The sequence below is a fragment of the Nyctibius grandis genome, chromosome 9, assembly GCF_013368605.1.
Source record: "Nyctibius grandis isolate bNycGra1 chromosome 9, bNycGra1.pri, whole genome shotgun sequence".
NCBI classification, from domain to species: domain Eukaryota; kingdom Metazoa; phylum Chordata; class Aves; order Nyctibiiformes; family Nyctibiidae; genus Nyctibius; species Nyctibius grandis.
The window spans coordinates 31,762,516-31,774,918 of record NC_090666.1 but is presented as its reverse complement, the minus strand read 5'-3'; the positions used below and the strand labels follow the sequence as shown (position 1 = coordinate 31,774,918).

Here is a 12,403-nt window from a genome sequence, read left to right as displayed (position 1 = left end):
CCTCAGGGCTGTGGGGCACAGTGCTCTTGGATCACTGCAGTGCATTGCTTTGTCTGAAAGCCAGAGTGTAACCCACTGGGTCTTTTCCAGCAGTGAGCTCTGCAGACATGGTATTTCTTCTCAAATAGTTCATAAAAAATCCCTTAAAATTAAAGCATGTTGGTATTTCCTGTGTTCTGGTTTAGTAGCAATAATATATCATTCACTGAGCACTGCAGTGTTGAAAATAAATTTGGAGTTAGTCATTTTTAATCTGAAGAACAAGATCACAGAAGCTCTGAAAATGCTCCAAATTCATCTTCATTACAAGACAAAAAATTGTTGAAAGAGAGCTCCAATACTACTATATGCCATTACAACTGCTTTCTACTTCTGTTCACACCACAGACCTTATCGGAGTAGAGATTGATTTGTACCATTCAGATCAGATATTCAGAAGGTCACAGAAACAGACGCATAGTCTGATGTTTGAGGTCATTCACTCTCCCAGACAAGAGGACATTCACTTGTGCTCACAGAAGGATTGAGTCAGCAAAATAACATCAGTACAAATGCACTGTGTAAACAGACAGATCCACTTTGGGAAACTGGAAGTAAAGCTGAAGGAGGCTCAAAATTGAAACTAGATCAATCCCGGCAATTAACACATTGTTAATTATGGCCAAAAATATTCTTTGAGAGTCATTGATTTAGCGAGGGCTTACACTTCGGATCTCTGGATATGACTGCTGTGACTTCACACCTGCTGAGGCCCTCTACCAGCCTTTGTGTTGCTCATCAAACTCCCTAAGTGGCCACTAAGCTGTCTCCGTAAAACCTGATTTAACATTTAAATGACAACTTAACAATTTCTGATCTGTGGCAACCATATGGCTGACTCCTTTGTATTACACGGGAGCCAATCCCTTATGGCAGCGTAGTGTAAATGTCACGCTGCTCAGTCTCCTTCCATGCCGCCCATAAGGGTGGTGATTAGGTTTTTTGGTAAGTTCTAAAGTGTCCTTAGGCAGCCTGGCCTGTCTGAAAGATGATTTGGTTCAAGAGTAAATAAAATTTCATGTTTTAACAGCAGGTCAGATATACTTTCCTTCACCTTTCGGTTTGTTTTTCCGTGTATTTCAATTGCCTAATTTTGGTCTTTTATTGAAGGTAACAGTTAAGCAGCAACTGAACCCACATGTGTATATGTGTCACCATCAGAGCTTCATGAAAGCTACAACATGGAATTTGAATCTGAAACTAGAGACAAAATGGCAGTGATAATTTCTGATGATGTGATTTCACAAACACTCAAACAGTGAATTAGCAAATACCATTATCTTAGTAGTCATGAGAGAACAGAGAGACCAGCTGGCTTTGATGTGGTTGGCCTCCATGTCACGTCGCAAGAATACTTCCTTTAAATTATGAAGAAGGCTAACTCCTGGGAGGGGGCCTGTCCTGTCACACTGAGACCAGTCACTGGGAAATTGTTGTTGAATATCTTCATGATCAAAACACATGAAAATGCATAGTACAAAGTTGGCCCTCGGCTCCTGTTTGTACTTCAAAGTTGGGAGGAACAGAAACCTATCAAACTGACCAGGCTTAAGCTGTTTTCCCTACTATCCTCATGCCATGGTTGCTCCCATCCCATGCATGAGACAGAGCACAGAGGATGGTGCAGCGCAGACATTCCCTGTGCGCAGCAGGGACGGGTAGCTATTCCTATTGAGACTATTCCCACTGGGCTGCCCTGCAGTGCTCAGCACGCTTTCCTTCCCAGGGGTCCCCTGCCCACAGCCAGCTGGGGGCCGACCTGCCGTAACAAATTGTTCCGTCATCTCCTCTAGCACACGAAATATTTCTTAGTCCCTCTGCTGTCACCCCAGCAGGAAGGTGATTGCTATAAAAGATACAGTATTCTCTGCTCTGCAGCCTGCATGAGTAATTTGCAATAGGACAGAGCATCTATTGGTATTCAAGGCACCTCGCATCTCCTACTGCTGTCCTAATTGGAAGGCCCATGCAGTGTGTCATAGCTTGAACAAATGTCATGGTCTGGAGAGCAGAGCTGTAGCTATTCTATATGGTGTGCATTAAAACAAAAAAATCTCCTTCATTTCAGCTCTACATTTATGCTGGGTTTTTACCTGACCTGTTTCCTGATCCTGACCACAGTGGTGTTTGTTTCAGTCATTTACTCCTGTGTAAAGGTAAGTACTATGGTTTCTTTGTACAGTCCTTTGCCTAAGATAACTCGATCAGCAATCAGTTTCTTCAGCTAACAGAGCATGTTTTGTTAGCAGTCCTTTCCACGCTATGTGATAAGGGTTACAGAAAAAGCCTTTGATAAGACAGAATGAACTGGAAACAGATGTTAGAGTTGGCGTCTCTTTAGCTCAGGGAGAAGTAATCACTCTGTGGGTCTGCATGTCTATTAAGTCCCCTCCAGGCACTCTCATATTGATGTAAGAAGAACACATTTTCCAATGTGGAACGAAATACTGACCATTCATTTCCTCCCTGTAAACTTCCTGCGGAGTCGCCTGTGTACTGGCCCCTGCTGCATATGCATGTTTGGGTAGGCAGATAATCGGAAGCAGAATATCATCAAGGGAAAATGCCCTGGGGGGAAGTAAAAGCCATAAACATATAGAAGTTTATCAGCCTTTCTCAGATGAGTGTATAGAGCTTCCAACATGCAGTGGGCTCTTTCTTGTAACTGGTTTTGATCAGCAAAGACATACATTATGCGAAATCCAAAAACATATTAATTCTTCTTGGCAGTCTGTGGTGAATAGGCAGTCAGTGCTTTGGGAAGGGTGGTGTGCTCATCTTTTTCACTCAAAGGTATTCCTATTAAAATGTTGATGCTAGTTGATTGTATTTGCAGTTTTGGGGAGCCTTCCAGTCTAGCAGTGTTTGAACATGGAATATGTTCAGATTCAGGCTCCTTAGCCCAAGCTCAGCTTTGTTCCTCAGAGCCTGGAATAAAAGAGCTCAGTAGCATTATGTCTCCTGAAGAAGAAACACCGGGGTAATGGATTATGTCAGGCAGATGATTTGCCTCACTTTAATTAACCTTCTCTGTGCCATTTAATTAATCTTCTCTGTGCCATTTTCAACAGTTGAATGTGGGTGCTTTTGACAGACTTGTACCTTTTATGTCTTTTTGATTTTTGAAAGTTAGATTTAGAGAATTAAGCTTTGCCTTCTCATTTAATAAGAGCTGCAAACTGTTCCCAGTGAAAGAAGCTTCAGGTTGTATTTGAACTTAACAACTCACTCACGAGGCTTCCCTGGGGCTTATGACAATTTTAAAGGGAGCTTAGTTTGTAGGCGCAGCATCCCGTTGGTCCTGCTTGTTTACCAGCAATGAGAATTACAAGTCAGAAATAACAGTGCTGATTGATAGGAAGTCTTGGGTCCCTTGAGCTGGGAAGTGGTACCCAAAGATCCCTGGTTATACTTGGTGTGTCCGTTGCACCTGAGGATGCTGCTGAGTGTCATTAGTTCGTAAAATGGTATCAGCAGTTAATGTGATGAGCAGTTAATTAACGATCAATGTGGAAAGCTTTTGGTCACAGAAACCAACTCGGTGCAGAGCTGTGCTGGAGCCTGCTTAGGCTGCAGTGCCACTGGCAGCAACATGCCAGTGCACTGCCAGCCGTGCAGAGCCACACCAACACCCCAGCTCGACTGCTGCTGTGCAGATACTGGGCCAAGAGCTGTGGCAGACCTGGACCTCTGAAGCATTCAAGCTGGCTGACTTGCAACCAGATGGATTTCAAGGCTCACAGCTGTTTGTCACCCACTGGCTTTTACGGGCTTAGCTTGCTTGCACATACTGGCAGCAATACTCATTTCTTCTGTCATCATTCAAAGGTTTTGGTTTTGGTTTGGGCTTTTTGGTTTACTATTATTACTGATCCTAATTAATGATTAATTTAAAAGGCACACAGGATTTTTCAGTCCCTGTGACCTTAGGCGGATGTTCAGGCCTGCTTTCTTTGCCTTGATCTTCCAAATTCCTGTAAAAGAGATCTGCTCAGTGGTGTCTACAACTGTTTTTAGGCTGGCTTTGCCTCGGTGCACAGGCCGTGGAAACACAAGACAGCAGAGGGAATTCAGACTATCACCAGAATTTAATGTTTTTTTATGAAGCTCCTGGTATTTCCAAAAGTGAGTTTTCAGTGTGTTGGCTCAGACCCACAAGGTGCTTATGTATAATATGCAGTGTTGCCAGTGCCTTCTGTGCACAGATTGCAAATATTGGGCCTTCTAGCTCCGGTACCTTTTTGATTACCCCCTTTTTAGTGTGCCAAATTAGCCTGTGCTGACAGCATCTGGTTATGAGATGGCTTGCCAAGGAGATGAGTACTTCTAGCTTGTCAGCTACCTGTCTGATGGCAGCAGCTCCCAGTAGCTGCAGCCTCCTTCTGTCATTAAAGATTTTGGTGTTTCAAGTCAGAGTTTTTTAAGCAGTGGGTTTACCCAGCCCTTGGTTATGCGGTGTTACTTTATTTCTGTACTCCATACTGCTCCAGGAAGCATTTTTACACGTATGCACAAGGAAAGCACTTTTACACATCTTTTAGATGAAATTTTAAGACACAGGATGTCAGCATTGTTTGTTTTGTTTCACACTCGGATGTGGGATAGGAGAGCATGTGTTTTACATTCCAGTGGTTCATGCTACACAAAGTTGGAAAGCAGGTGTCCACCCCAGGATATCAGCACAAGCATAACTTTTGCCTGTTTGTTGTACTGTTACATGATAAGTGGCTCTTTTCGCATCCTCTTTCCAGCTTTCATGTGAGATTTTCCTTCCCTGTTTTGGCCTCTCCATCTCTGGCTTTGACAGTGGCCAGCAGGCTCTTTCTGGACAGCTTGATCATGTTTTATTTTCTTTTGCTGTCATTATTATCTTCCACTATAAAATTCTCCACGGACTAGAAGTTGATCCTGGAACTGCCAACGCAGCCAGCTTGGCTTTCCAAGTTTCTTCAGCTGTAATAAACAAGAGAGTTCCCGTTCTTCACTTTGATGCTCCATGAAGACTTGGCCACCGTGAGATGGTGTTCCTTCCCAACAGAGTCTAAGGTCATGGGAACCAGGGTCCCTTCGCAAATACTCCGCTGACAGACATCTGTTTTGCTACTAACTTATCAAGTTTGTGTTTCTTCTTAAAATCCTTAACTTCTGATATCTGCACTGCTGTGTGGAGTTCAACTTCTTGCATGTTCCTGGGAGCACGTATGAGAGAAATTTCAAGTTATCCTTTACAAGAAAATAACTTTTTCTGTAGCTTTTCATAGGTGCAGCTTGCCTACGTGTTTCTTTGCCTCCCAAAGCTGATCTAGCTGCTCCTAAAGTGTTTGGGTTTTTTCTCAAGCAGGGGAAAAAAATACCTCTGAAAACTGTACTTTTTTAATACACTAATAAATCACTGTGAAATAAGTTACATAAATGGACTTGCAACATCAGGTTGCCTGGAGATGTTGTCTTTTACTCCAGAAGCATCTTAATGTACTTCAAAATGTCTCAAAGGCTTTTATTACAAATTGAAAAATCAGAACTTAAAGACCTCATAGGTTTTTTTGTCTCACAACACAACAGCAATTATCTAAGCAGTTTTCCATGTCTACAGTATATGTTAAGAAGACAAAAAGGAGGTATATTACTCTTCGGTCTGTGATCAGCTGTTATTGCAATGTACAGTTTCTATTTAGTGTATTTTTGTCATGCAGATAACTGGAGGTTGCGGATTATTTTCAGCATAACACTAGTACTTGTTGGATCGCTTTTTAAATTTGGACTTTCACCTGTACCACAGTGCCCTACTTTCCCCTTGGTACCTTCATGCTTTCAGACCCTCTCTCTTCTGGGAGATAATGTCTTCCAGAAGCATTTATGCATTTCAATTCAAAATCAACTGGAATCAACTAGACAATCCAATTTAGTTTTTCCCACTGTGGTTATTTTTCTTTACATGGGGATTTTAAGAGGGCTAATGAGTGATGTGTGGCAACCCAAACGTGAATCTTGGCTGCCCAAATGGATCACATCCTTTCTTTCAGCCCCTGTTCTCAGTAGTGCACATACGGGCTTAAGAGTCGCCATTTCATCAGACCTTCCCTTGTCCTGTTCTTCATTCAGGCAAGACTTGAGTCTTATAACAGGAGTAAATGGTGTTGGACAGTACAAGCAATGGACTAACAGTAACAGTGCATGGATTTTCACTGTACTATAACGTCCTGATGGTCTGCTGCTTTTCCTCAGACAGAAGGCATTTTATTTTATTTTATTGGAGAATGGGAGTGGAAGTCATCTTCTTTTCTTTTTTCTTCTTTTTTGTTATACCCCTGACTTGTGGATGTTTTTATGGAGAGAACATTGCTAGAGCAGAGCTGAATTGTCAGAGCTGAGACAGGTCTCCCATTTTTATCATAGAATTCCTCCAAGCTCCAAGAATTCCTGGTCTCTCCATCTGCCTCTGTGAAACGGGGAGAGCGTTACTTATGTTTTAGAGCCTCCATGAATGTTGTTTGCAAGGCAGAGGTTCCTCAGATGTGCGGCACGACTGTGCTGTTGCGTGCTCTATTGCAATCCTGACCTCCTATGGTTTTTGGCATTTGTTCCCTCTTCAGGACTTTTTCCAGCTGTACTTGTTTACTGACCTAAAATTTTCCCTAGTTTGCAAAGTAATGAGAACCAAGATTAATACAAAGAAAACATGTTTTCATTAGAATTTAAGTGTCTTGCACTGATAGCTTTGCTTGATATCTCAAGCTTGGTTCAAAGTCAGGCTTTTTTGGGATCACCGGCAGCAGGGGCTTGAGCCAAGATCCACAACAAAGCACTCCCGGGTTTTATTTAGGTGCCTGATTTCCCAGAGATTACTGAAGGAGGTTAGGTCTGTGCATACCTTTGTGGAGCTTGGCCTGCAGGCCTAAACAAGGGGGTGGCAGGAAAACCTGTCCTGCTCTAATCTAGTGAGAAAACTGTTTACATGCAGCACAAATCCTCCTTCTCCCTACAAATCCTATAAAGGTTAGAGTGGAGGGAAGCCCCATGGCATTTCGCACATCCCTGCACTGGCAGGGATCTGATAGCTGATGTCTGCGTGGAAGCAGCTGGTCGTGGTGGGGCAAGGGGGTATACTGGTTCATGGCTTATCAACAGAGCCAAGGATTTCTATATCAGCAGGGTTTATTTCTGAGAGAAAGGTATTTTGCTTTGTTTCTAAGTGGCTGCATGAGCCTGAAGGATTGCATGAGCCTTCAGTGAATTTCAGTCTATTCTCATGCAGGGCAAATAAGTCATAACCCTGATTTCCCCTTTCCTCCCGTCCCCCCCAGAGCCTTGCCCTCTCCTCTTGCCTGGGGTTAGCTGGATTTTTGTGCATGTGCAGGTGAAATCAGCTCTTTCAAAACTCTCGCCATGTCAACCTCTCTCCCCCTCTGTCAGTCACCAGCTTATCAGCACTTTGGCCATTCAAACGCTTCGTAATTACGTTGTAGGGCTGCTGTGTGGGAAGCTATGCACTGACAAAATGTTACATCTCTGAAGATGTAAGAGTGAGGGATAAAAGGGAAAAGCTAGACTTTTAATAGAAACATTAGTCATAGTTAAATTGCAGCGCCATGTCGCTGTGCTGCTAGCTTCTTTGTGTCTCTAAAAATACCCTCTAGTGCCTTGGTTATTCACGCAGCGTGCTGGTGGGGGAAGGAGAACTGGATTCTGGAAAACACTCTGGCAGTCTTCTGCAGAGCCCCTCTGCCCCGATGCCATGGTGTGGACGGGCACTGCAGAGCCAAGGTGTGTCCTTGCGCAAGGGTTTCCTGGCGTCCATCTCTTGTTGCTCCAGCCCTGAGCTTGTGCTGGGACGGTGGTGGCGAGTAAAGAGAAAGGGTTTGATTCAGTGTCCTCTGGACTTCTCTTGTAGCTGCTGCAGTGCAAGGAGGCCCCATGTGATGCTGAGGGGTGACCTGTGCTGAAAGGGCTCCTGGTTAGTCTCTGCTTTCATCCAGAGGCTGTTTCTACCTAGAATACGATGCAGCACCTAAAGCGAAGCACGCTGGTGGCCTGCAGTCAGAAAGCAATTAGATGAAAGCTTCTAGCTCTGGTAGTAGTGAATCACTGGGACAGTCTGTCTAGGGGAGCTCTGTGATCACCCTCACCAGCCGTTATTTTTAGCCCCGTGTGTCTGTGGTGCCGAGTGCCATAGACCAGATGAGGTCCACTGATTTCCCCAGCACCTTTCACAGGGGGTCTGACAGATCACAAGACTGGCCTGGGCTTTTTAACAGTCTGTTTCTGAACTGGCACCAGAAAGTGCTGCAATACGCCTTTGTGATCAATGGGATCTGGCATATATTTTTTTCATTTCTGCTTTTTTTAATTTTTGATCCAGTAATTTACAGGCTCAAGCTCGTGGCTATTTCAGTTACAGATGGCTTGTGGTTTGCTTATCATGACAGGATGAGCACAGGCCTGCAAGCCATGCTATCTTGGGTCAGGAGCCATCATTCCCATTAGAAAGGACGAAGTAGATTTGGTGAGCTGGCTGGGCCTGCTGCCACCAGGCAGCCACATTCCTGCTCACCCCCTTGTCCAGACGCCACCATCCCCCATTACCACTCTCTAACCCCTGTGCAGCATCTGCACAGACGCCGCACTGAAGGATGCAGGCAGTTCAAATGCAGGTTGTAATCTGTAAAACAAGCAATGATTTTAGATGTTTATTTAATTTTTTTTTTTTTTTTCCACACGCAGCTTTTCCCAAGTCCGCTACAGACTCTTTCTAAGAAGATTGTACAGTCCAGGACCAATAGTACCTTAGTTGGAGTCTTTGCCATTATCCTGGTTTTTCTATCTGCCTTTGTCAACATGGTACGTGCATTATTTCTGTTTGACCCACTCGTTTCTGCATGGTTTTCTTATTGGTGCTCTGCAGCATCGTAACCCTTACAACCACTGGGTTTAATGTAATCCTGCCTAATGCTTACAGCACCTGAGCTCGGTTCCCTTTTGCTTTTCAGGCACACAAAAGAAACGGGAGCCCGACAGCTGCATCCCTATAGCACATTATATGCCTGGCACCAATATGTGCCCACGTTCTTTTCTGATTCTTTAAATGCTTCAGCTCCAAGTAGATAAGCCAAGCCTGAAGTGTACCCCTGCATGAAGGGCCAGCACGAGGCCGATGCGTCATTTAACTCCCACAACACTGAGTGGGACTTAAGTGTTGCGTAGGCTTTGTGCCAGCCTTCTGCACAGTGCTGCGTCCTGCTCCGAGTGCAGTAACCACCTCACAGGGGCTGTGAAGACTTTGCCTTGAATTGCACTTTTGGGGACCGGGGTGGTTTTACTCCACATTCAAATGCTGCTGCTCATTTCAGACTTGGCGATAGACGGGCTGTTCTCTAGGACCCTGCAACTGCTGGTTTCTCATTTGTACAAATGGCTTGAAGGCTGAATGTATTTTAAAGAAACCGCTTGAATATTCTTCACCCTGCACACATCTATTTCATTTTTTAAGAGGGAGGAAAAAAAGAAGAGAGATGGTCCTGAGCTTGGAGGTAGCTACAAAGATTTCACATGGCCCTCTGTTCCTCTCAGTTATGGCCTTGCTGAGGCAGTGCTGACTTACACTGGCATGGAGAGGCTTAAACACCTAAAAATCAGACCCCTACTTGCTCTTGCCTCAGCTTCCCTATACACATGGTGGAGATTTAGGAACAATGATGTTATGCTCTGTGCAGGTACTTGAATGGGAGGCACTAGTTCAGTGGCATCGACACCCCACTGCCTTCCCCCATAGTCACTTGCAAAGAGCTGCTGTGGGTTGCTGAGCCCCACGCAGAAATTAGAGCTTTGTTTTTCTGCATAATGTGTGATTCTTTGCATTTGTGAACTGCTTAGTGTAAAAAGTAGCAAAAAGGACAAACAGAGCAGCACATGGAGGAGATCAGAATGGGCCTCTGCTGCCTCCTCAGCATAATGTAGCACACCAGCCTTTGAGCCTTGCTGCTAAAGTCTTCCCTGTAGAAAGACCCACAGCAGAAGCTTTAGAGATGGCAGGGGAAAGTTATCAGCTTAGAAATTCCCATCAGCAGAAACAGAGCAACACCAGGCCCTTATCACAGACAGCAGGATATATTTGTACATGTAATATCTACAGCCCCTCTGCCTGTGAACCTTCAGACATAAAGTTGTATGTGAAGTTGAGCATGAAACCAGCTTTCTAGAGTGCACAGCCTGGATTTTATTAATTAATATTTCAGGGGAGAAAAACCATAGCCATTGCACGTGCAGTAGAACATAAGCTGGTAATTTCATTTTACATATTTTGCACATTGCTACAGCCATTTCCAAGGGTTTTTTTGATTGATGCACACTATTTTGTTTTCTTCTCCTTGTCTATGCCATTGAGTTTAATACCATCTTTTTCTTCAGTTCATGTGCAGCACTGTGGATCTTGCCAGCTGCATGGCTGCAGAATACAACATCACTCCTGACCAGGTGGACATATGCCTTATCAGCAACCTGACTTCCAACTACAGCCTGGGCACCCTGCAGGGATTCTGTGACAGTCCTTTGCCCAACTGCAACTTTCCAGAGGTATTGCATGAAAAAAATGGGTTGGTTGCAGAGTTTGATCTGAGAAGGGGCTATAAAACCTGTGTGATAAATCTCAGTCATTCAGAGGACAGCAAGGTTGCTCCTGACTGACGTTATAGGACTGACACAGGCTACTACATACAAACTTAAGTGTCTGAAGTTATTGTCCACATTAATGTTTTAAGTTCCTTCAGGGCTGAATGATCAGTAGGCTTTTATAATTGTTGGATCCTGCCTGTAGCAGCAGAAATGGCCTTTCTCCATGAAGGCCTTAACGGCATGCAGAACTGCAAATCATTTCAAAGGAGTTTGGGGGTGCTCAGTGTTACTTGAAAATCAGTTCACTGAAAACCAGTGTCTAGAGTCATAGATTTAACCCTTCCCTCCATTCTTTTATGTCCTGATGAAAAACTTTGCTTATGTATTCTTCCACTAGGCTCTAGCCTCAGGCAGGTTAGCAGCCCCAATAGTGGTCTGCTCCAATTTGCAAATAAGAATCCTGCCTCTTCAGAACAACTTGTTTAAAAAAAAAAAAAAAAAAGCTTCTAATGGTAAAAAAACCTCCCAAATAAGTTTTACATGCTAGTAGAATATTTTGAAAAAAAAAAATTATCTTTTTGCATAGCTATTCAAGACCTTTCTCTGAGTTTGTAGCTCACTGCCATTACGTGTGGTGTCTACTGGAAATTGAAAAGGAAAAAAGTCTGTCTAGGATGGGGGCAGAATTTTATGTCAAGGTCTTCTGGGTTTATGGGGACCTGACAGATTTATGGCTGATCTGTTATCATCCAGAAGTCCAATGTGTTACTGAAAGCCCTGGTATCCTACTGAAGCTGTTTCCATTTAACCTAACGGGAATATGATCCCTGTCTGATTCCGTGAGGTTTCTGAGACCACCATTACTGTGACTTGCAACCCTGCAAAGACTCATAGTATGTCTGCAGAAAGACCCAGGAGCAAAGTCCGGCACAACGGAGAACTAGAAACAGTCTGTGCCCATCATGAGGTTGTCAGGAGTGCTGGTTCAGGACAGAGAGGGATTTTAAGCAATGAGGAGCAATCATTTGGCATGCTGAGGGTGCTATGTCAGCCTTGAGCCAGGTCCTGCTGGTCAGTGGGCTAAGGAGTGAGGAGTCCCTCCCCTGCGCTCCGCAGGACAGATGTTGGATCTGGTGCAGGCGTTGTCTGTTGCTCCCAGAGTGCTTTCAGGAGATGGTGGGATCCTACCCTCAGCCACAGGGAACATCCACCTATTTTCTAGAAACTGAAGAGTCAAGTTACAAGCTCTACAAGTTATTTTCTCTAATTTAATATATCAGCGATGAACTATTAATAAATGAGCTCAGAACGTAAGCGTATTTCTATTTCATCTAGGGCTTGCTTTTAACTGAAAGGATGGGTTGCCTCAGGCATCTGATACAGTTCTTTTGCCAGAAATAGGCCTGTCTGGACAGGGTGGAAGCTTAAATCTTCACAGATGTGATAGCAGGAAGGTGCTCTCTCTTCATGTTACATCCATGCTAGCTTTCCCAGGAGCCATAAATGGCACTGCAGTCTGCAATCACATTTGAAAGCACTGGCATGCTAAGCATTCACCTCTCAGATTGCCAGGAGTTGCTGCCCCACCACCCAGGTGTGGCAGAGGGCTCCACTACCACACACGCGCACACTTCTGCAACTGCTGGCAGAAAAAAATGATCATGGTGTTGGGCATGGGTAGAAGTTTGTCCAGCCTGTATCTTGCCGATGGATTCAGTGTGTCACATCAGCAGGGGGGATACTTTCTGATTGGCCT

General features: G+C 44.2%; 1 protein-coding gene across 1 annotated transcript in view; it reads left to right on the top strand.

Moving 5' to 3' along the window:
- The window catches only part of ADCY5 (adenylate cyclase 5), a 221,425-nt gene that overhangs the window by 195,278 nt on the left and 13,744 nt on the right, over nt 1-12,403 (top strand). The window contains exons 12-14 of the mRNA XM_068407629.1: nt 2,108-2,195; nt 8,761-8,877; nt 10,444-10,608. Of these exons, the coding sequence (XP_068263730.1) occupies nt 2,108-2,195; nt 8,761-8,877; nt 10,444-10,608 (370 nt within the window). The remainder of the gene's footprint in view (nt 1-2,107; nt 2,196-8,760; nt 8,878-10,443; nt 10,609-12,403) is intronic.